This window comes from Caretta caretta, chromosome 10 (genome assembly GCF_965140235.1).
Source record: "Caretta caretta isolate rCarCar2 chromosome 10, rCarCar1.hap1, whole genome shotgun sequence".
NCBI classification, from domain to species: Eukaryota; Metazoa; Chordata; order Testudines; family Cheloniidae; genus Caretta; species Caretta caretta.
Window position 1 is genome coordinate 83,578,162 of NC_134215.1, and position 25,833 is coordinate 83,603,994.

The window sequence follows — 25,833 nt, forward strand, 5'->3', positions numbered from 1 at the left end:
TTCCAAAATCAGACATAAAAATACAAAAGCATCACAGCACTCTCTAACTGAAAAAGTGCTGACTTTCTCATTTTTACCATAGAATTATAAAATAGATCAATTGGAATATAAATACAGTACTTACATTTCAGTGTATAGTATATCGAGCAGTAGAAACAAATCATTGTCTGTATGAAATTTTAGTCTGTACTGACTTCACTAGTGGCTTTTATGTAACCTGCTGTAAAATGAGGCAAAGATCTAGATGAGTTGATGTATCCCTTGGAAGACCTCGGTGTACCCGCAGGGATATGTGGTACCCCTGGTTGAGAACCACTGCCCTACCTCATTGCTCCATCTGGGTCCTTTTTGACCAGGGCCTAGATCCAAAGCTCTTGCATTAATCTACCTCTGTGTCAGTCTTTAAGTAGTTTAAAAAAATCTTGAAGGGGTTATTTGCTTTTATATAACCGGAACGATTATTGACTAGTTGGATGGCATGCTTTCCCCTGCCACGTATATATACATAATTTCCACACTAGAAAAATGCTGCAGCTTTTGAAGTCTCACTATGAATGGAATAAAAAAAAAAGCATTGAGATTGGTTTCTCTCTGCACCTGCTGCGAATGTAGAAACGCAACTTGTCAGTCTGAATTTGTACAGGAAGACAAGTAGTCAGACTTGGTCACTTTTTGTTTTTTAATTGGTAGCAGGTTTAATATCTACATACATGCTATGGGTAGTGTTATCCTGTTAAGCATCTTTTATCTAAATCTAGAATTTTATATTTCAATAATTTTGAAGTTTATTAGTTTAACAAAGGCTTCTATAATAGGGTTTACCAGTTGAGCCACACAGCTGCCATCAAGGAGTACTTGGCGGTGCTGTGGGATGGAAGGAGCGTGCAAAGTCACCTATTCCATTCCCCCAATTCCATTCTGTGCTAGTCGTCCCCAATCATAGGGGAAGGATAGTACCTTAGTCACAGATCACCAGGGCAGATGGAGGTTATAGCCACACCCCATAACTTGACCACAGGGACTCACTATGGCTCTGCAACCCAAGAATCCTGTGAAGGGAAGACTCTCTATTGATTGGATCCACTGGATTTAGGAGTGCTTTGCACCAATGGAGTGGTGCAAAATAGATTGTGTGCTGCCCCAAATTGGGGCCACTTTAGCTCTTAAAAACTTAAAGGAATTAGAAAAATTATGCTAAAATGACAATGGCTCATTAATTCTGGCTCATAGCTGCTGACTTTAGTGACAACAATAAGTTTATACTACTCCCATTTGCCCTCCAGAACCCACAAGGTGATGGGAAAGTGAAATGAATTCTTATCTGTCGGTTTCAATGTCAGAAATAAAGAAAGCATATTCTTGTCAATTCTGATCAAGTAGCATCAGATGATGACTTAGGAATTTGAAGTTAAATTGCCAAATGACCTGTAATACTTAGAATCAATTGTAATATGATAACAGAATGGAGCTAGATGTTTAGACAAAGAATAATAAAGGAATGTGATGAGCAATTCGAACACTCCAAGGAAGCTAGGGCCAGAAGAGAAAGCAAAGGAAAATGGATGCACACATGACTGTTTACTTTCTTGTACAATGTTTGTCAAATATCCAAAACAAGCTCTGTGAATGAAAGCGTGATTCAATAAAGCACTTAAACACATAATTAACTTTTATCAAGTGTTTAAATGCTTGAATCGGGGTCTTAGGGAAGTTGACACAGTGTCCTTAGTTTACACTTGGTTGACAAAGAACTGCCAACAGAAGGATGCCTTTGATCAATATTTGATCAGGCCTCAAAAAATTCAGACTTTTAAAAGTTTCTGAGTAATAATGAAAGATATTATACTATGTAAATGGAAGGTGAAATAATTGAATGTGAACAAACAAAACAATAAAATTGAGACAGTTACCCTTCTACATAAACAGTTAAATTAAAAAAAAAAAAGCTTCCACATATATTGCATGTTGCAAAATCCTAAGACACTGTAATAATCTTTCACCCGAGCATAGTTCTGCTGTCAGAAGTATCACAGAATCATAGACTATCAGTGTTGGAAGGGACCTCAGGAGGTCATCTAGTCCAACCCCCTGCTCAAAGCAGGACCAATCCCCAATTAAATCATCCCAGCCAGGGCTTTGTCAAGCCTGACCTTAAAAACTTCTAAGGAAGGAGATTCTACCACCTCCCTAGGTAACACATTCTAGTGTTTCACCACCCTCTTAGTGAAAAAGTTTTTCCTAATATCCAACCTAAACCTCCCCCACTGCAACTTGAGACCATTACTCCTTGTCCTGTCCTCTTCTACCACTGAGAATAGTCTAGAACCATCCTCTCTGGAACCACCTCTCAGGTAGTTGAAAGCAGCTATCAAATTCCCCCTCATTCTTCTCTTCTGCAGGCTAAACAATCCCAGTTCCCTCAGCCTCTCCTCATAAGTCATGTGTTCCAGACCCCTAATCATTTTTGTTGCCCTTCGCTGGACTCTCTCCAATTTATCCACATCCTTCTTGTCGTCTGGGGCCCAAAACTGGACACAGTACTCCAGATGAGGCCTCACCAATGTCGAATAGAGGGGAACGATCACGTCCCTCGATCTTCTCGCTATGCCCCTACTTATACATCCCAAAATGCCATTGGCCTTCTTGGCAACAAGGGCACACTGCTGACTCATATCCAGCTTCTCGTCCACTGTCACCCCTAGGTCCTTTTCCGCAGAACTGCTGCCTAGCCATTCGGTCCCTAGTCTGTAGCGGTGCATTGGATTCTTCCATCCTAAGTGCAGGACCCTGCACTTATCCTTATTGAACCTCATCAGATTTCTTTTGGCCCAATCCTCCAATTTGTCTAGGTCCTTCTGTATCCTATCCCTCCCCTCCAGCGTATCTACCACTCCTCCCAGTTTAGTATCATCCGCAAATTTGCTGAGAGTGCAATCCACACCATCCTCCAGATCATTTATGAAGATATTGAACAAAACCGGCCCCAGGACCGACCCCTGGGGCACTCCACTTGACACCGGCTGCCAACTAGACATGGAGCCATTGATCACTACCCGTTGAGCCCGACAATCTAGACAACTTTCTACCCACCTTATAGTCCATTCATCCAGCCCATACTTCTTTAACTTGCTGACAAGAATACTGTGGAAGACCGTGTCAAAAGCTTTGCTAAAGTCAAGTAAAAATGATCAAAGCTAGACTGGAACATGTGCAGAACACGTAAAAGCACTATACAAACAGCAGGCTGTAGTGAAAGACGGCAAATAAAATCACCAAGAATTTACTGTAGAAAGAGGATGTTATGCTATGCTTCTGATAAATTCTCTAAAAACAAGAAAATCAGAGTAAGTGATACAGTTACAAGATTAATTGCATACTAGTGAGGTAACTCAAAAAGGGCCAAAGCCTGAATACCTTGTACACCCAAAACCCACCCAGTTGTCAGCAATAATTATGGGTTGTAATTAGCTGTGTATGATATTCTAAGATCAGAGTAGTATTTAATTCTTGTCATTCCACCCCATCATAGAATCCAATAAAATGAAAAACAGGGGAAAAAATCTGATTACATCTAAGAACACAAGATGGAAAGATAATGTAGATCAGAAGTGTTTGACATTTTTATAAGCTTAATTTTTTTTAAAAAAGACATTCTCTCAGCAAAGCAGGATTATAATTATAAAAATCAGATTAGCAGCATGTTAACATTCAAGTATTTAATATGTATTATGGAGCAGTCTATACAGATTATTTTTGTTGTGCATCTAGGTAGCACCAAATCACCAATTATCCCTACATTTCCTAGAAACCAGATTGCAATATCTCACATTCTATTTTTCTTCAGTGATCTGAAATCATGACACAGATACATGTATAAAATGAAATGTGTACTTTGGCTTAACCAAAAAGACCAATTTTTTAACAGTTTTACTCAAAATGGCGTAAATTAGAACACAAATGCTTAGGAAAATGATTCTAATCGGTGGAAACCTTGTACCATTTTATTGAGTCACAGAGAATGTCCATGATTATCTTATTCAAGGTAGTTCCATTATGCTAGATTTATTTAGCAATGAATAAAAAAAATCCTAATAAGGTATAGCATATTATTTATGGTAATTTGGAAGAAGTTCCATTCTGAAGAGGAGTTCATTGTTAAATTAACTTTAAAAAGTCTTAGATTTGCGTTTGAGAGGGAGATTAAAAAATAATAATAATTTAAAAATTGTGGGAGAATCTTGCAGCAACTCAAACACAAACCAACCATTTTCAAATCAGTAAGGGTATCCATTATATTAGCATAAAAGCAGCAGGGGTGGGGGTAGTTCTGGGGTTCACACGTCTGCGCAAAAGCATATATAAAGGTAATGTTATGTACATTTTATTTCAATAAAGACATAAGACAAACAGCGTAAAGATGCCCAGATGCCCTAAAGATAAATACATTTAAAAGATTCTCATTAAAATGAATCTGTAGTATTTCTTTCCTGCAAGCAAAATACCTTTCTTTAAATACAAAAAAAATTTTAAAAAAAAAACAGTATTCTGAATTGCAAATGCTTTTCACTTTTTTTTGCAGAAAATCTGCCATGATGACTTTTTTTTTAATGAATACGGATTTTCCACAAAACAGGCTTGCTCTACATGCTAATTTTTTTTAACAGTTCATTGACACAATGTGCTAGCTACATACACAACAGATAATATAGTAAGAAAACACTCAACCTGATGAAAAGTTAAAATCTTCATTAATACACTGGAAAAAGTTGACATAACTCATGCCTTTTAAAATCAAAAATACAAAATTAAATGTTTTCCTAAAAAGATTTTCCTTATTTTAAGGACTCATTTGAAAATGAAGCTGCATGTAATTTGTACAATAAAATTGTACAAGTAAACAGGTAATATACATAAAAAATTAATTGACATACTTCTCAATTATCAGTTGTCCACCTTTAATTTCCAATACTGTACTTTCTTAACAAGCATACAAAATATCAAACTTCTCTTTAGAAAAAGTGCCGTTCTGTGACATCCTTTACACAAAAACAGTCCAAGCCTGTGGCATGTTAATGCAGTCGAGAGGCAAAGCATCCTAACTTTTACAAATTATACCTTCCATAAAAAGCCTCCTGAAAAGGAGAGTACACACCATTATAAAAATATCAACCTCTTGTGGTAGCTGCATTAGAGAACCAGGGCTTGAAGACTATTTCCATATAGCATAGAAAACCACTATGATAGCATATTAACTGCATTGGTGGCATGGGAGTGTACTGTATCACAGGATTATGCATAGTTACTATTAGGTACCTTCACTGTTACACAAAGTTTAAAACTGATTGAAACAAACAGCATAACAGGAGGTACCACCAGCCCATGCAAAACATCTTAAAATACTGAGCCACTGTGCAGAATACTTCATTCTTGGAGGAATCCGAAGGCAGCAGTAATTGATTTGCATCAAACCCAACAGGTGACCAAATAATTCTCCTTAAAGATTTGTATGCACAGTATAATCTGAGGTATTCCTTGTCCATCAATTGAGCGTGCCACTGCAAGATATTGTCTGTCCAGAGTACATGCCATCACAATGGTTTAAATATTCTGAATATTAGTAATTCTTATATTCTTATCTAGCCAGTCTCTTGATTTTTGAAAAGATTTCAACTACAGTAGAATATTACAGAAACAAAATATAAATGCAGGTATTTCTAAATGAAACTTACATGGACTAAAACTAGAGAATATTTTTAAACAAATATACAGTATGCAGGCAGACAAAGCAGGAAAACGGCCATTCAACTGTATAATAAAAAACTAATAAAATTTGGCTATTTCCAGAAAAACTATGAAGCGCCTCAACTAAAAGGAATGCATAATGAAATTCTAAGCTAATACAGGTCAAAAATGTAAAAAGGTTATAAACCTTAACAGGAAAAATAAAACAACTTTTACTGGCCATTCCTGTTGAAATGAGAATCTTAAAGTAACAGAAAAGTGGCTACAAACCCACTTAGAGCACCGAACAGAGAGAAAATAAGAGTCCATTTTCAATCTCTGTTATATCATAAAATCCTGTGTTTCTACAGGTCAAACTGCTGGTGGCAGAAACAGAATTCTTTATAAACTGCAGATGTCCTGTACATAAAAAAATTTCATTGGAGTTGCACTAGTTCTAAAGACTTTTCTGTTCTCGCCTACCTACTGTATTGTACTGTATGTATTCAATCTGAGATATAGAAAGTCTCTTTCTGTAACCCTTGATTACTGTTGGGCACCAAAGATAAGAAAAGCAAGACGGGGTACAAAAATGCAAAATTTCAACAGTAATGGCAATGTTTTTGTTTTAGTCCAAAAGGGTCCTGCATTTTCTCCCCCTTCAGTAATTTGATAAAAGGCTTGGTTTTTAATCTGGGGGTAGCAAGTCATGCAAGCGAAATCTGTCTCTGATGTGAGGTCGGACATCTTCATTCTGCAGAAAAAAATAAAATTACAGTTTTTAAAATAATAGAAGTATCTACATGTCAGATTTTAAGAGTTATGTTTTTAAATTATGTTAGTATACATAATAATACAACACCATTTACAGTGATTTATATTTTCAAAGAGCTTTACAACATTAACTAATTAACATTCACAAAAACCCAGTGAGATAAGTAGAATCTCAGTTTTACAAGTGAGGAAACAGATGTGCAGGTAGCCAAATCACTTAACTGAAGGTCCCACAGGTAGTGTCAGAGCTGGAACTAATCTTCTAGCCATGTACTCAATCCAATACATTCTGCTTTTTACTAATAAAATAAGTACTCCCTATACATATTTTGGATTATTGTCCAGACAAGACAGTTTTGGAAAGTTCCTAAGTAAAACATTTTCAGAAGTTTCCAAGTGATGTAGGCTCCTAAATCACTTAGACAATTTTGAAATTTTACCTAGAGTGTATATGAAAAAAGATGAATACATTACTCACCAGCTCTACAAGTTTCTCCAGAAAAGGAATTAATTTTAGCAGTTCATTGTCATTTTTATCCATGAACCAGCTCTCTATAGGAATTCCATTTGAAAGCTAAAATAAAATCACAGATATGTTAATTTTTATGCTGAATATCTCCAGAAAAGACCACTGATGACATAGTGCATTTTATGTAAAATATATTTTGTGCCAACAGAACTTAACAATGCATATTTTTTGTTCTAGAAGTTGTTTTAAAATCCACTTGTAAAAAATTTCCCTCCTTTGCACAAAACTGTTAAAAAGGAACACTAGTGATACTCTACATCAATGCTGACCTAAATAGCACTAAAACCTCTGCTGGACTGAAATACATAGAAATGTTCAGAAAGTGTTCAAATACAGGCAGATACTGCAGACTTTTGTAAAACCAATGCTGACCCCAGTTTACATACACAAGTGAAGTTGAGTTTAACAGCTGCTCACTGAAATTAATGACATATAAAACTGACAAAATTTGTATTTTGGTAAATGTTTAGAACATATAAAATTCCTTCAAAACCTAACAGCATTAATTCTGACATACAGAGTAAATACATTTTTAATTTCACCGTTTTAGACCGTTTGAGTATTTCTGAGGAAACCCACTGCCCATGTTGACCGTTAATGGACAATTTATAAGGATATTACCATGCAAAAGGCAGAGAGGCCCCTGGAAATAACTGCATCCAAACACCAGTACATATTAGTAACTGTTGACTAAGCAACCAGGTACCCAGAGGCTGTTCCCCTTCGCTCAATGAAAACTACGGCTATAACCCCTGAGCTCTTGAAGCTCCTCATGCATGGGATTTCCCCAAGAAACACTAACAGATAAAGGAACTAATTTCACCTCCCAGATGATGCACAAGGTACGTGCCTTTCTGAAGCGCAAGTCCCTGAAAACCTCTGTGTGCCACCCGCAACCAGCGTACCACCTGAGCGCTAATAAGCCTACTGGAGCAATTTAATAAAACTCCACAGGGGATGTTGAAAAGCTTTGTTAGTTATGACCCCAAGCACTAGGACTGGCTAGTCTAACCGTTCCTTTTTACCGTAAGGGAGGTCCTGCAGACCTTTACAGGGTTCTCTCCCTTCAAGTTATTTTATGACCACCAGACACAGGGAATTTTGGACTTGCTCTGAGAGGGCTGGGAGGAACAAGACGTAGGTGCTTTAAGTGTGATTCAGTACATCATACAACGAAGGGAATGACTCGGGGACGTAGGGGTGTTCACCAGAGGACATTTAAGAAAGGCTGAATAAGTGCAGATGCAAAATTATAATGGAGGGGCATGACTATGGGTCTTTTACCCAGGTGACCAGGTCTTTTTACTGCTTCCTTTGGCCGAGTCAAAATTAATGCCCAGTGGCAGGGTCCATTTGAATTTATTAAACAGGAAGGGCCAGTGGATGATGAGATAAAAATGACAGGCAGAAGGAAGGAAACCAAAATTTATCATGTGAATCTTCTTAAACCTTAGAAGACACAAGGAAAACCTGCTGTTCACTCATTTCCCTATGGAGCCGGAACTAGGACTCCAAACACCCAGTGGCCAAAACCCGACACCAACTCTTGCAGATTAGGCACTTACCGCTGTAAAGAGGAGGCAACTCTTCCAATTGACCAATGACTTTGCTACTGTATTTTACTTCTGCCCAGGGAGAACACAGTTAATCCAACACTACCTAGAAACCACCTTGGGCTAATGTGTCAGGAAGAACCCCAGGCCCTTACTACGGAGGTGGTGGGACACAGTCTGAGAAGTCATGATCAAGGAGGTTGGGATAATCAGGGAGTCAAAAAGCGAATGGAAGAACCCCATAGTTGTGGTTCCCAAACCAGACGATTCGATTTTGCATCAATTTCAGGAAAGGTAACTCCATCTCAAAATTCGATGCCTATCTGATATTATGGGTAGACAATTTATTAGAGTGGCTGGGACCAGTGAAGTACCTGAGCACTAATAAACTGATGAAGGATTTCTGACAGATCCCTTTATTCCCATCCTCGCAAGAGAAAACTTCTTTCTCAACCCCTTCAGGCATTCAGAACTCCAGGGAGTTGCAACCATTTTCCAGCTGTTTATGAATAAAACCATCAGTCCGCTAGGGCAGCAGTTCTCAGCTGGAGGTCTCAAACCCTTTCGGGGGGCCGCAGGGCCCTGTGGCTGAAACCCATCAGCCCCAACTTTTCCCATTCATTCATACTACATGCAGGCACCTCGGATGTTGACCTTGGCACCGTGCTCTTGCATAATTTGGAGGGGGGAAAAACACCTGATCCTATATCTGAGCAGGAAGCTATTCCATCAAGAAAAGGCTCACTCAGTTACTGAAAAGAAGGCATTAGTGATTCAGTGGGCTGTGGACTCCCTCGATATTACCTGCTGGGCAGCCCCTTCTCCTTAATCACAGATCATGCTCCTCTATGCTGACTCCATGACATGAATGACTGGAACCTGCACATAAGGTGGTGGCACCTAACCCTACAGCCCTATAGCTTCAGGGCCTGCTCAACCAGAAAAGTAAAGCTCATCGCATGTGGCAAAACGACATCACACCAGCAGAAAAAAACGTCATACAAGCAACTCAAGGCTCAAGCCCAAAGGAAAATCCATGACATCAGAAATAAGTGGTGTCGAGAAAGGCCAAGGAGATTGAGCTTTATGCTGATAAACAGGACATGAGTAGTTTTGTTTTTTTTCAGGCAGTAAGGGCCATTTACAGTTCATGCTCCCATGGATCCACACCACTCCGAGCCCAAGATGGGTCAACGTATTGTAAGGACAGCAAAGCCAGATGGAAGGAGCATTTTGAGTTTCTCCTGAACAGTGAGTCAACTGTCCCTGATGCCAGTATCGAATCTATACCTCAACAACATGAAAAAGAATCTCTTGCTGACCCCCCTCACCCTCGAAGAAGTAACGTGAGACATTATGCAAACTAAGAACAAGGCAGCAGGGCCTGATGGCATACCAGCTGAAGTCTACAAGTTTGGAGGTGAAGAACTGGTAAGGAAGCTCCACAAACTTTTTCTTCATATCTGGTATAAGAAGAAGATTCCAGACAACTTAAGAAACGCTAACATTGTTACAATCTTTAAGAAAGGAGATAAGTCAAAGTGTGGAAACTATGGAGGCATTGCCTTGCTATCTACAGCAGGGAAAATTCTGCCCGTATCGTCTTAAACCGATTATTTCCCCTTGCTGAGGAAATACTGCTGGAATCTCAGTGCGGTTTTAGACCATCCCGTGGGACAACCAACATGATCTTCGTTGCCCGCCAAATCCAGGAAACGTCTCGGGAGCAAAATCAGGACCTGTATTGTACTCATTAACATCAGAAAAAGTCCTTTCCTTCAATTAACTTCAGTGTGTTCTGGATCATGATCTTGGTTCAGAAGCCCAGCTTACAATATGAAATTGAATCGTGCTGACGTCAGTTGTGAGCCGTGGATTTCCCTGAACTAGTGCAGAATTTATAGACAACAAAACTGTATCACTAGCTTTTGAACAGGTACTGAAAATGGTTGAGACCCCCCTGTGGCAGACTACTGTTTTCAACACTAGTTCTATTCTCTAATGTAGAGGGACTCTGGAGATTAATCTCTCCATTTCCCTCATGTCTATACAATTATGGAGACTGGATCTGAGAGAGAGAGAGAGAGAGCGCGCGCATATATTTGGACTAAATCTGGATCAAGGAATGTATCTTGAACACCTCTAGTATACAGGAGTCTGATAGTTGTATACACTTCACCTCAACCAGCAATTTATTTGCTCATAATTCTTCTACTAGTTCTGAAAGGGTGTATTTTGTGAACACGGCCCAAGTCAGAGTAGTCCTAACGGACTGGAATTTTCTGAATTTCTAGAAGAGGTAATTGATTGAGTAAAAGTGTTAAAGAATTAAAAATAATCAAAATACAAAGGAAATGTTGTGAGTATGGTGAAGTATTCTGAAGAACGTTTGCCACACAGAAATTCTTTTCACTTACATTATTTTATTTTTTAAAATTAAACTATTTTTGAAATGCTCAAGGAACACCTAAAATGCGAAAATGTTCCTATTAAAAAAGTACCCTACATATTTTGAGGTGAATTTATTACAAATGAGTGAGGTACTTTTTTTTTTTTTACACCTACCATTTTCTGAATTTACCTAGTTAAATTAAAAGTTTTTGTTTTCATTTTCAGAGAAGGTTTTTACAAATTCTAAAAAGTGTGACTCACAAAAATGCTTACCTGATAGGCAAAGGCTTGTGGTGAATTATCAATTATGATCGTTTTTGAAAGATCTCTACCAAGGATATTTAAATCTTTTATATAATTTCCTTGTACACAAACACAATGCTCACGGAAAAGTCGATGCCTATGGGTTAAAGGAAAATTAATTAATTTAGTAACTTAAAAAATATGTTGCACAGAGAAAAGGAAAATTAAATGCTGCCAACTGTTATGGAAGTTAAAATCTTAACTTTTCTTTCTTGATGTGCTTAGCTCTTCTTAAGAACCTGCCCTTTTATAAACAGGCTCTCTTTTGGGCTATTCTTTCATCATCAAAATTCTTAGCAAATAGGTAGACCTTATATTCAAGTATTGCCATGCCTTAACATGGAACTTGTGTGTTTCTCTAAACATATAATGTTTAAAACCAAAGAGAGGGATTAATAAAATTCTGTACTTTCTTTTGTAATTCATTTGCCCATGACAGTTAAGATGCAGCATTTGGCTGTCAGTGAGGTCCTGCTTTTTAACCAGTTTTCCAGATGAGCTGACAGAGGCATACAAGGAGCTCAAGTGACTTCCCAAGGTCACATAGTATGTCAGGGGTTAGCCCCTCAGTGGAACCCTGGCTTCCAGTCCTTTGCTCTAACCAGTAGAGAATAGAGCCTCCCGATCCCTGTACATGCCAGAATAGACAATATTAGAAGGAATGTTTTCTGTTGAATGTTACCTGTGTTGGCAATTAACCTATTTCAGTTACAACAACTTAAGAAAAGCCTCAAGGCCAAAACATTCCATCAACTGCTTTTTTCCCCCCAGTTGCCCTGCTCCCATTTAATTCAACAGAGAGAGGCTGTATAATAATTAGAAATGTTCGGATAGTGCTCAAGGAGTCAGGTTGTTTAAAGTAGATTAAAAATACAACTGAAGCTTCATCACCTTATCAACTATAGAATAAACTGACTTTCAAATATAGGTTACATTAAAATCATATTACAATCTAAGTGCATCTTTCTAAGCTTTAAATTTTCTTATTATGACAATCTCTCTAAGGCTGTTCAACAACTTAGGAAACCTGATTAAACGAAAATTTTAAAAAAAAGCTGTATCTGAAATGTTTAATTTCACAAAGGGGTGGAGCTCCCACTGTTACTATGGAAGAAAATAAGCTGATGGCTCAGTGACAAACAATTTGATATGTAAATTCTGAGTCATAAGTGTGGAGTGCCTGAGAAGTTTACCTTTAGGCTAAAGTCAAAACTAATCAAGCCTTGATGTCAGCTTTTCAGTGGCATATGAATCACAAGTGTTGATCCAGTGCAAATTCTTAGAATTTAGTTCAGATGCACCAGCCCATTCCATTATATCTATCCTGTCCCAATAAGTTTAAAATTGCATTCTGAGTCATAAAAATTAGAGCTGTAAAAGACTTTTTCAGAGACTTGTGAAGTATTACATAGGTTACTCCCATTAAGAATGAGATAGCGATGTAACCTCCCACACATTGATGGGATAGATTCCTTTAATACTTACAATTACTTTTTATGTTATTCATATTTGATTCTATTTAAAGACTTTCATCAAAAACAAATTTATAATGCTGACTAAATGAGATAAAATGCATCTAAAAACATTTGTTTAGGTTTCCTAAAAAGAGTCCAAAAAGAATATTATCACTGCATGTTAAGGAGGACACTGGCATGATGAATATAACAGTAGTGAATCTGTGAATAAATGCCTTTTAAAAAGGTACAAGAAATATGTCCAGATTCCACACACCAATACTGAAGATCTATTTAACTGAAACTCACACAGTTTAGATTCCATAAATAGATAAAAAGTACTTCTGTATTTATAGTCCTTAAATATAAGCTCATAGATTCCAAGGCCAGAATGGCCCATTGTCATCACTTAGTCTGACTTTCTGTACAACACTGGCCATACAACTTCCCTAACATAATTCCTAGAGCAAGGCTAGCATATGGCTAGGGTTGGCAGGATTAGTAAATGTCTGTAAATGTTGATTTCACCACACACAAACAAACCGACAACAAAAATTTATATTGTTAATAATCAAAAAATGTAGATAGGCAAAGTAAGAAAAATGCTGCTTGAGAACTTATTAGAGCTTGATTTGAGGGTATTTATTTTATATATTTTGACATGGGATGTTGACAGTTAGTGTTTTAACAGTTATAAAGCTTTAACTTTTTGAATCTTAATAGCGATCATTAAATTACTGTCTGAGAACCCTATTATCTGACTTTCCCATAATCTCCTGCAACCATGAAAACTTAAATCAACAAAAATTAAAGAAAAAAATGCCTAAAAATAAACAGATCTCTCTCAAAATTATGAAAAAAATAAACATCAAATTCTGCCAGGCCTAAATATAGCTTTAGCTTGGGTGCAGAATCTATACACTGTAAAACTTTATTATTATTTGTATGACTATAGCATGTAAGTGTCCCAATCATCGACAAGGGCTCTGCTGTGCTGTACATACAGGTAATAAAAAGACAGTCCCTACCCCAGAGTGCTTAGTGTTTACATAAAAATATCAATTAGGTGAAATGCTAGTAGAATACTGAAGTTTTAGAAAGTATAAAATATTTGAATTAAAACAAGTTGATAATATATCTTTAAAGCCTTAAAGTAAATTATGATTGGTGTCCCATACTTTAAAAACAACAGGAGAAATCCTGATCTCACTGAAGTCAATGGGAGTTTTTCCATATACTTCAATGGGGCTGGGATTTCACACTGTTTTCTGAGCTAACATGATGCAAATGAGAAGTTTACAAATGAGCTCTTGGGCATAGTATCTTGCATTCCCTAATCAGAGAAGGCGGAAATTATTTATTCCCTTTAATAAGGATATCACATTTCGGATGGATCCCTGAGGATTTCCCCTTTTTTTCTGCTTCAACTTTCCCATCCAAAAAGTCTGTCATCCTTCCGATGAGGATCACTATGCAAATCCCTCCAACATTTCCTTAAAAATCTTGAGGAATTGTTCTTGAGTAATACAAGACACTCCCTTACATCATAGCCCAGGCTTCAGGTAAAGAGACTAGGAAATGAATAAGGCTAAATAACTGTTACCAGAATCATCAACAAATCATTTCATGCTTGAATGAAAGATGCAAATATTTTGATCCTGCAGATAACAGATTTAAAATTAGTTTTATGAATTGTCCTATAAAAAGTCATTTTAAAAAGTCATCAAATAATGAATTATTTTCTGACAAAAACAATTTGTTTTCTTGATATACACTTAAAAATGAGTCAAATATTGATGATGTAGCAGAGAAAGAGGTGCTAGAAGAATTACATTTGTAATGAGTGGTTTCAGAGTAGCAGCCATTTTAGTCTGTATTCACAAAAAGAACAGGAGTACTTGTGGCACCTTAGAGACCAACAAATTTATTTGAGCATAAGCTTTTGTGAGCTACAGCTCACTTCATCGGATGTAATGAGTAAATCTCAAATATGTTATGATGGATCAAGGGATACATACGCTTTAAGCGTCAGACTGGAATACAAAAATGGCTAGGATTTATGTCACTAGTATCCCTTGTACAATAATTCAATTACCTTTCCACCTCTCATTTTCCCCCTTCATGCATACACACTAGGTCAATTTAGTGAGGCACACTACAACGAAGTAGTTAATGTGTAATGATCCATTTATTTTTCACAAAATTATAATTAAGAAATCGGTTAGCCTAACATTAGATATTTACACAAGTTTTTAATCAAGTTTACCTGACCAGTTGCTTTTTAGGATCTAGTATGTTCAGTAACTTGTCTGCATACACCTTCTTAGAAGCAGTAAAAAGAATGATCTATAAATTAGAGGAGGAAAATGTTGCATCATTATTTAGCATCATATATAAATGAGTAAATATAATATAAAAAAACTTTCAGGGAGATATCTAAGTATTATTACCTCATAAATCTGAGACATACGTTCCAGGAATTCTCTGAAGAACGGCCTTAACCGCACATAAACCTATAGAAATGAGAGATGGATTTAAATAAATAATACAGAAAGATTCAAAGTGGCTTTACTGTAGGGACAGTTGAAGCTATAGACAGTCTGTACAGATTATTAAAGAAAAATGGTCATTATGAATACACTGAACAGAAATGATAGATTACTCATACAGTAATATTTGAACATTCAAAATATTTCAACTAACTTGCAATATCAGTCAACTCTTCTATGAGTGAAAAGGTAAAATGGTAAAGTAATCTTTAACTGACTTACTGGAAAACTTGATGCAGTCAGAAATCATTTTAAAAATACAGGAACCAGGTAATAATTTCTTAACTAAAAATTGTATTTTGCAACTCTGATCAATCTGCTTCAGGTTCTGTCAGTCAGCAGCCACACGTTACAAGACGATGAATGTCAACATCTAGTTAGTCAGCCTTCTCAATGACCTTCTTCCATTAAGAATTACACATCTGATACACAGGTATCAGAAGCCAATAAAGAAGTTCCACCAATTCAAATGCCCCAGGCTGACAAAAACATAAGCATACCTAGTAACTCAGTAAAAATGTGTATGCGTGTCTATATTATATGGAAAAGGAGTACTTGTGGCACCTTAGAGACTAACAAATTTATTTGAGCATAAGCTTTCTACAAGCCATTACCCTCTGATCCCACTGAGGGTTACCAAAAGAAACGACACCTTTTGCTCAAGAAACTCCCTGAAAAAGCACAAGAACAAATCCACACAGACACACCCCTGGAACCCAGACCTGCGGTATTCTATCTGCTACCCAAGATCCATAAACCTGGAAATCCTGGATGCCCCATCATCTCAGGCATTGGCACCCTGACAGCAGGATTGTCTGGCTATGTAGATTCCCTCCTGAAGCCCTATGCTACCAGCACTCCCAGCTATCTTCGAGACACCACTGACTTCCTGAGGAAACTACAATCCATCGGTGATCTTCCTGAAAACGCCATCCTGGCCACTATGGATGTAGAAGTCCTCTACACCAACATTCCACACAAAGATGGACTACAAGCCGTCAGGAACAGTATCCCCAATAATATCACGGCAAACCTGGTGACTGAACTTTGTGACTTTGTCCTCACCCATAACTATTTCACATTAGGGACAATGTATACCTTCAAATCAGCGCACTGCTATGGGTACCCGCATGGCCCCACAGTATGCCAACATTTTTATGGCTGACTTAGAACAATGCTTCCTCAGCTCTCGTCCCCTAATGCCCTTACTCTATACTTGTGCTACATTGATGACATCATCATCATCTGGACCCATGGAAAAGAAGCCCTTGAGGAATTCCACCATGATTTCAACAATTTCCATCCCACCATCAACCTCAGCCTGGACCAGTCCACACAAGAGATCCACTTCCTGGACACTACGGTGCTAATAAGTGATGGTCACATAAACACCACCCTATACAGGAAACCTACTGACCGCTATTCCTACCTACATGCCTCCAGCTTTCATCCAGACCACACGACACAATCCATTGTCTACAGCCAAGCTCTACGATACAATCGCATTTGCTCCAACCCCTCAGACAGAGACAAATACCTACAGGATCTCTATCAAGCATTCTTATAACTACAATACCCACTTGCTGAAGTGAAGAAACAGACTGACAGAGCCAGAAGAGTACCCATAAGTCACCTACTACAGGACAGGCCCAACAAAGAAAATAACAGAACGCCACTAGCCATCACCTTCAGCCCCCAACTAAAACCTCTCCAACGCATCATCAAGGATCTACAACCTATCCTGAAGAACAACCCATCACTCTCACAGATCTTGGGAGACAGGCCAGTCCTTGCTTACAGACAGCCCCCCAACCCAAAGCAAATACTCACCAGCAACCACACACCACACAACAGAACCACTAACCCAGGAACCTATCCTTGCAACAAAGCCCGTTGCAAACTGTGCCCACATATCTATTCAGGGGACACCATCATAGGGCCTAATCACATCAGCCACACTATCAGAGGCTCGTTCACCTGCACATCTACCAATGTGATATATGCCATCATGTGCCAGCAATACCCCTCCACCATATACATTGGTCAAACTGGACAGTCTCTACGTAAAAGAATAAATGAACACAAATCAGACGTCAAGAATTATAACGTTCAAAAACCAGTCAGAGAACACTTCAATCTCTTTGGTCTCTCAATTACAGACCTAAAAGTCGCAATATTACAACAAAAAGACTTCAAAAACAGACTCCAACGAGAGACTGCTGAATTGGAATTAATTTGCAAACTGGATACAATTAACTTAGGCTTGAATAGAGACTGGGAGTGGATGGGTCATCACACAAAGTAAAACTATTTCCCCATGTTTATTCCCCCCCTCTTCCCACCCACTGTTCTTCAGACGTTCTTGTCAACTGCTGGAAATGGCCCACCTTGATTATCACTACAAAATGTCCCCCCCCATTCCCCCGACTCTCCTGCTGGTAATAGCTCACCTTAAGTGATCACTCTCTTGTTACAGTGTGTATGGTAACACCCATTGTTTCATGTTCTTTATGTATATAAATCTCCCCACTGTATTTTCCACTGAATGCATCCGATGAAGTGAGCTGTAGCTCACAAAAACTTATGCTCAAATAAATTTGTTAGTCTCTAAGGTGCCACAAGTCCTCCTTTTCTTTTTGCGAATACAGACTAACATGGCTGCTACTCTGAAACCTATATTATATGGGTTTGGGCTTGAAGAAATACCTATAGCACTAGTTAGGAGTCATGAAAATTACCTACTTGAATTTGTACTTCATTTTGGAAAACACACAAAAAAGAAATCTCACTGTCAAATTGCAAACCACCAGTATTAGCCAGCATAATCTTAGCTGCTACATCTTGAACATGGCAGAAAATCAAAAATTTAATTAAGACGACGGATTCTTAGACAGGATTTTAAAGTGTCATATACCACCAGCCTTGTGACACTAGATTTTACAATTGGCAAATGGAAATTTCTACTACTGTTGAGCAGGGATGAGATCCTGGACACCAGGATCAGGAAGGCTACCAAAGGGCTAGGAGGGGGATATTGTCCTCTGTTTACCTTTTTTACAAACTTGTTTGCATATAGAGTTGCACCAGTTTAAGTAAAGGTGTTATTTTAAACCAATTAGTTAAACTGGTGCAAAAGACTGTGCAATTTTATTTTGATTTAAATCAGCTTTATTTTTGTATACCCTTCAGTCAATTAGGAACAAATTTAAGCTAAACTTAAATTCGTCACTCTTGTACCAAAATAAGAGTGTCCACGCAGGGTTTGCACTGATTTCACTAAACTGGTGTAAATTTTCTGTGTAGGCAAGGCCTGAGTACTCAGAAGGAACAAACAGGGAACTCCACAGATTAATAGGAAGTTCTATATCATCAACAGTCATATTGCAATGGATCTTGGTCTTCTGATGGAAGCATCCATTTCTTGACCACTGAAGACCTGGTCTTACTTGAACAGAAAGCTTTCTACAGTGTTTGTAGCCATAACCAACCTCTTATCATGTCTAGAATTTTTCCTCAGCTTTCCAAATCGGTCTTTTGTCCTATTCAAAAGATCCCCTTTATAGGTTGCATATTGGACTCAACAGCAGGGAGAGCCCTTCTCCCAGAAGACAGATTTCTCAAAATGGAGCAATGCCTACTGAAGATCCGAAATTGCCCCACATTGATGATAAACTTCCTCCTGGATCTCAAAGGGGTTTACAGCAGCCATTATCTACATGACTTCATTTGCCCTTCTGACAATGATACCTTTGCAACACTGGACATCCCTATCTACAGTCCAAATTTGGACTGTCTTCAGTTGTCTCTCACCATGTCCCAAAAAATTACAGCCTCTCTACGCTGGTGGTCAAACGGGACCAACATGCTCAAAGGTGTGCAATTCACTCCTCCAGGACCATGCTGGACAGTGACTTCAGATGCATCAACAAAGGATTAGGGAGCACACTTGAGCAACTTAATGGTTTAAGGACACTGGTCTTCTCAAGAAAGAACGCTGCACAGCGATGTACTGGAATTAAGAGCTGTTCACCTGGCCCACAGATCATTCCTTCTTCACTTGCAAGGGAAGATTGTGCAGGAAGTAACGGACAATAAATCGGCAATGTATTATATAAACAAACGAGGTTGCTCACTCTTTGTGTGCAGAGGCAATAAAGAAATAGGATTGGTGCATCCGCCACAACATTTACCCTGTAGCAATACATTTGGCAGGGGAAAACAATGTGGTTGCAGATCGCCCCAGGAGAGATGCCTCACAGATGCATGAGTGGTCCCTGAAGAACCAATTGGTTCAGACCTTTTCCAGATGGGCTCAACCAATCATGGACTTGTTCATGACAAGTTCTTCTTCACATGCTTGCACATGTCCATTCCATTGTAGCTATGCGCATGCCCCAAGTACAGTCACTGGAAATTTTTCCCTTAGCAGTATGCATCTGGTCAGCCCTGGCACCTTCTGGTGCTGAACGTCCACAGGGCCAGCATAAAGAGCCTCGCTGACCTAGTGCAAGCTCTCCTTAAGTCCTGGCCTTGAAGGCGACTTTTCTATTCTTTTGGAGTTTCTCGCCAGGGAGTGGGGTCTCTTCCTCTTGGAATGGTTCACTTCTGAAGCTGACCCACGGTCCTCACTCAACAAGGCTGAAGGCTCTGGCACAGTCAGAGAGACCATGGCCAAAGGACGCAGAACTCTCCCTGACAGCAGAGACAACGGAATCACTGTCACTGAGGAGAAAAGACCTTTGGCAGGTCTAGCAGGTTTTAAAGCCTGGGATCTTTGGAATAACCCAGGCAGGAAAAGGACAGAAAAGATGCAACGGCTGAAAGTGAAAGTTCTGACAAAGGAAAGGGATTAGATGTGGGAACCGTTCCCCCAAAAAAGCATAAATGTGTGCTAAAACATTAACAATGAAAAAACATATTAAAATAAAATACTAAGCAAGAGCAAGGAAGCTGTAAATCTAGCAGCGGACACTGTTAAGATACATCTTGAGCAAAGGACTATGGAGCGGGAATTGGAGTGGTAGTGGGTTTGCACCTCCTTATAAACCTTGATACTGGAGCATGATGATGGGTGGTGTGCAGTTGTGTATTCAGACACTGCTTGCTAAAATCTCCAACTGAGTGCACACAGGCACTCATACACACTCTGTTGGAGAACACATAGGGACACATACTTGAAGAACCTTAATACACGTCATGATAGCGGTCTACTACAGATCACCTAACCCAAAAAGAAGGTGGATGAGGCTTTTTTAAAAAATAGCTAACAAAATCATCCAAAGCACAGGATGGGGAACAGTGTCAGAGAGACTGAGTGACTTGCCCATTGTCACAAATGCAGTCTGTGGAGGGAATTGAACCCAGGTCTCCCAAGATCTAGGTTAATCACCTTAACCGCTGGGCCATCGTTGCTGACTAGGAATCAAGTGCCTTTGACATCAACAACAGGGTGAAACAGGGTGTGTCCTAACCGCTGTGTTTTTTAACTTCTACTTTGCATTCCTGCTCTCTGATGCATTTAAGGACAGCAATGATAGTATTTATCTTCAAACCACACTAGATGGAGGCTTGTTCAACATAGCAAGAATTAGAGTGAAAGCCAAGGGGGAAGAGCTGGTTCTGAGAGATTTCCTATTTGCAAATGATGCAGCTTTGGTTGCCCACAGTGAATCTTCCCTGCAAAATCTCTTGGGTAGATTTTGTGTGTCATGCAAGAGCTTCAGGTTGACAATTAGTTTCAAGAAGACTGTGATCATGTACCAAAGGGTGGAAGAACCACTGCCTGACATCACTCTGGAGGGTAAATCTCTGCGTTGTTGACAGCTTTTGCTACTTGGGTTCGATGATCAGCAGAAATTTTGACCATCAGACTGAACTAACAATCAGAAAAGCAGCTAAGAATTTTGGGCTATTACAGAAACGTGCATGGAATAACAGCAAACTATTGGCAAAGGTGAAGATGTAAATCTATGAGACTTGTATGCTGTCATCCCTGCTTTATGTTCAGAAACATGGACTACATATGCTAGGCACATTAGGAGACTGAATAGCTTCCACATGAGATGGCTGGGCAAGATCCAGAAAATAGAGCAGGAAGACAAAATACCAAACACAGAGGTGCTGGAGCGCACATGATAGATACACTTAGAAACTACTATCAAGAAGAGGAGGTTGCAATGGCTCAGTCATATCAGGAGAATGGAAGGAGACCATATCCCCAAGAGCATTTTGTACAGCGACATTCGAGACAGCTTTAGAAAGTGGGGTCGCCCTTTATGGCAGTACTACGACATGTGCAAAAATTATATGACATCCTTTTACATCAGTGTAGAAAGCTGGGAGGACCACACAGAATCCCATCCAATCTGGATGGTCATAACAGGTCCTTATGCAGAAGGTGATCCAATTGGAAATCCTCCGCGAGGACACCGGAAAGCACTTCATCCTATCCGCTATAGTGATGAAGAGCTGAGTTGATTTACGGAAAGGCTTGGTATGTTCTAAGTAAAAAGCCAAGGCCCTTCGGACGTCCAGTGCATGAAGACACCTCTCTTCGCTGGTCTTGTGCGGTTTGGGACAGAACACCAGGTGGAAGAAGTCCTGGTTCATATGGAAGGTAGACACCACCTTTGACAGGAAAGCTGGGTGGGGCCACAGATGAGCCATGTCTTTGTAGAAGACGATGTACGACAGTTCTCAGGTCAAGGCTCTAATCTCAGAGACTCGTCTCACCGATGTCTCCGCCACCAGGAACGCGAGCTTCCATGACAAGTGGGAAAAGGAGCAGGGGCCCAGCGGCTCAAAGGGCGGGCCAGTGAGCCTAGAGAGGACCAAGTTAAGATCCCACTGTGGGACAGGAGTCTGTACCTGCGGGAAGAGTATATCAAACCCTCTCAAAAATCTGACCGTCACGTCATGGGAAGACAAATGTCTGTCCTTGGGGGTGAAAAGCAGGTGAAAAGTGGAGATGGCTTTGAGATGTACTCTAAGGGAAGAGTGTGCCAGGTCCTAGTTCCTCAAATGAAACAGGTAATCTAGGACAGCCTGTATGGAAGAGCACAAGGGAGAGATGCCATGCTCGGATGCCCAGCGGGAAAATCTTGTCCACTTGGCCAGGTAAGTCAGTCTAGTTAGGGCTTCCTACTTCCCAGGAGGACCTGTTGGGAATAAAACCCCCTGTTCCTGTACTCTAGAGGAACTTCCTCCACGGCCCCCAGCTGCAGCAACCCTTGAACCTCCTGCACAGGGAGAGTCTTGTGAGAAGGGTCCCTGAAGAGGGACAGGGAAGGGGGTGCAGAAGTGGGGAACAGAAAGAAACTGGAGGGTATAGCCCTGCGCCACTGTGTTCAGGACCCAACAGTCTGAGGTTATTGCAGTCCATGCAGGGAGGAAAAAGGAAAGGCAGTTGGGAAAAAACAGAGAAGATGGATCCAGGGAATAGTCTGGTAGGTCGCCCTTGGGTGCACCCTTAGAACAGTCACTTGGCCCCTTGCTTATTCCAGGTGGAGCCTGACTGAGCATGGGGTGGCTCGGGTGGCACTTTTAGCCCTTGGCCTTCTTGTGAGGTGGGTCCTGCCAAGGTTGGTTCCCTTGTCCCTGAGGCTGCTGCGGTCTGAACTGCTTATGTGCCGGGCCTGGGACATACTGCCCCAGTGTTTTCAGGGTGGTACAGGAGTCCTTTAACCCATGCAGCTTGGTATCTGTTCTGCAAATAGGGTCTGGCCGTCGAAGGGAAGGTCCTGCATCGACTGCTGAGCCTCGGTGGACAAGCCCGAGAGGAGCAGCCAGGCAGGTCGCTGCACGGAAATAGTGGAGGCCATAGTGCAGGCTGCAGAGTCTGCCGCGTCTGAAGCCCCCTGGAGGGCCACTCTGGCAGCTGTTGTGTCCTTCTCGAGGATCGCCTGGAATTCATTCCTGGACCCTTCAGGGAGCAAAGTCTTGAACTTGGCCATGGCCTGCCACATGTTGTAATCATAGCAGCCAAGGAGGGCCTGGTGATTGGCCACTCTCAATTGCAGGCTGGGAGCAGAGGACATCAAACACAGAGTCTGACATGCGACCCTCTTCAATAGTTCCTGGTGCGCCTTAGCGTCATCTTGAGGAACTCGGTGAGGGGGTTCTGTGATAGCCTCATCCAGCAATGACAAGGACGATGCTGGTACCACAGGAGCATCCATGTCCATTGGTGGTCCAGCAGGCTGCTCCCCTGCATCCTCCTGGACCTGTGGGGTCCTTCCTCCCGAAGTTCCGGGCACTGGAGGAAGTCAGGATGTTGAGGCCACTGGCCTGTCTGAGGCTCCCGACACTGAGCGGGCAGCCTGGGAAGGCTGGGTGAACCCGCAGGGGTTCCATGGTTACCATGATGCTGGCCACTGTGCTTGGGGCCATGGGACAGGTTTCGGTGCTGACGATGTAGGTGATAACGCAGGCATCGGAGGTTGCCCTGCAGTTAGGAAGCCCTGCTGGATGCCGGAACTGTAGCCAGAGCAGTCACTATCCAGCGACCAGGATCTGGCGGAGTGGCAGATCTTATCTGATCAGTGCTCGTCGCTGAGTCTGGAGGCAGACTTGTCTGAGCGAGACGAACGTCTTGGTCAGGGCCTTGGGGACTGACGGTGTTCAGCTGATCGGTGTCGGAAACCCGGCGATCTACACCTTATGCTATCCGACTGATACTGAGACGTCGAGCAGGACCGGGAGCTATCACGTGCCAGTTGCCAGGAGGAACTCCCCAAATGTGGCGATCCCCGTCTCAGAGACTGACAACGGCAATCCGGTGACTTCAATCCCTCAATTGGTCCCAGGATGTGTACCGAGCTCTCTGCGATGCAGGGGTTGGTCTCAGTGCTCCTACCGGGGGGTGGGGGGAGCATGCCTCAGTGGATCTGTGCCAGGCTACTGTCGAGGTACGCCTCAGATCCTGCTGTCAGTGCCCAAGGTCCAGGGACCAAAGAGGGCTCCGCTGAGCCTGCCTATCTGAGGCATTATGGATTCGGGCAGGCAAGTGGTGGCAGGACGTCCCACGCAATGGGGAACGGTACCGCTGGGGCAGGGACATATGCAGAGATCCCAAGGCGGGCTTACCCCAAGACCTGGGTACCGCTGGAGCCGGTGTGGGCAGCACCGGAAGCGTCACAATCTCCTGAGCTGCCTGCAGAGCCTCAGGCATCGATGGCTCCTGGAGCTGACAGAGGCCTGTACCACTATCTAGAGTCACAGGCAAAGCATGGGATGGACTACACTGCTTGTCTTGAGCTGGGGCCTGACTTCCCGAAGGGGGCATTGAGCTGCCCAGTGTGGGTCCTGGCTCACCCCCAGCCCTCTCTTTTCCCTTGCAGGAGGTAGGGGATCTTCCCCTTCCTGTCATCTTGGCCGGAGCCACAGAGGGGCACTGGTGGCGACTCATGGATGTCGACGGCGGAGCACTGTGCACCGATGCTGCAATGCTCGGTCATGACAAGTCAGATTGTTGCTCCAGTGCCGGAGTGAATGCTGACTCCATCAGGAGGGCCTTCAAGGGCCTGCTCCTTTTTTGTGCTGGGTTTGAAGGACTTACAAAGACAACACTTGTCGCTTATGTGCCCCTCAACGAAGCACCTACTATGAGGATGACTGACGGGCATAAACTGTTTGCAACAATTGCAGGACTTAAAGCCTGGCGACCGGGGCACGCCCCGTTCCCCGGCTGAGTCCCGTTCGGGACTAACTAAGAGTTTGAGAACTACTACTAAGGGTAACTAATTCAACTACTAATTATATACAACTATATTACAGGTTTTCAAGGTTTGCAAGGACAGAGAACGAAACAATGCTAGCCGAAGCAGCAGATGTTCCAGCACCATCACTGCAGCAAGAAGGAACTGAGGGTGGGGGGAGCCAGCGGTGCCCCTTATACCGCGCCATGCGGACGTCATTCCAGAGGACGCCAGAGCTGGTCCCCTACGGATCCTACTGAGGGGAAAACTTCCAGCACTGGTGCATGTGGCAAGCACACACACCTAATATGGAATGGACATGAGCAAGCACTCAAAGAACACATGAATCTGTGAAATTTGTAACAAGCTGGGTCGTTCCCGAATTCGGCTGGTTAACCAAAAGCGGATTCATCAGGCACCTGACTAGACATTTTACACATACACCATGATCAAACAGTTGCCTATAGGATTACAGCATTCTAGTATTGCTGGTCCCAGGTTAGATTAAACTGATTTTTAAATGTACATTAGATTTTAACACCCCCCCTCCAACCCCGCTGTCATGTTGCTGGATTCTCCTCCCTTCCCATTTTGTCAGGGATGTTTTTAGTAAAAGTCAGGAATAGGTCATGATATCCATGACTTTTTGATCTGTCCATGACTTTTACTAAAAATATCCATGACAAAATCGTAGCCTTACTGATATGTATTTTCACCCTTACCTCCATATTAACATGCCTTTCTCTAATGGTATATCTTCACTACCCATCGGATCGGCAGGCAGCAATCGATCCAGCAGGGATCAATTTATCGCGTCTAGTCTAGACGTGATAAATCAACCCCTGAGCGCTCTCCATTGACTCC

General features: G+C 41.3%; 1 protein-coding gene across 1 annotated transcript in view; it reads right to left on the bottom strand.

Annotated features, from left to right (window-relative positions):
- Positions 1–4,359: 4,359 nt before the first annotated feature.
- The window catches only part of CTDSPL2 (CTD small phosphatase like 2), a 69,894-nt gene continuing 48,420 nt past the window's right edge, over positions 4,360–25,833 (bottom strand). Inside the window, exons 9-13 of the mRNA XM_048868335.2 lie at positions 15,176–15,238; positions 14,992–15,071; positions 11,242–11,368; positions 6,974–7,069; positions 4,360–6,475 (exon numbers count right to left, since the gene is read on the bottom strand). Of these exons, the coding sequence (XP_048724292.1) occupies positions 6,410–6,475; positions 6,974–7,069; positions 11,242–11,368; positions 14,992–15,071; positions 15,176–15,238 (432 nt within the window). The 3' untranslated portion in view covers positions 4,360–6,409. The remainder of the gene's footprint in view (positions 6,476–6,973; positions 7,070–11,241; positions 11,369–14,991; positions 15,072–15,175; positions 15,239–25,833) is intronic.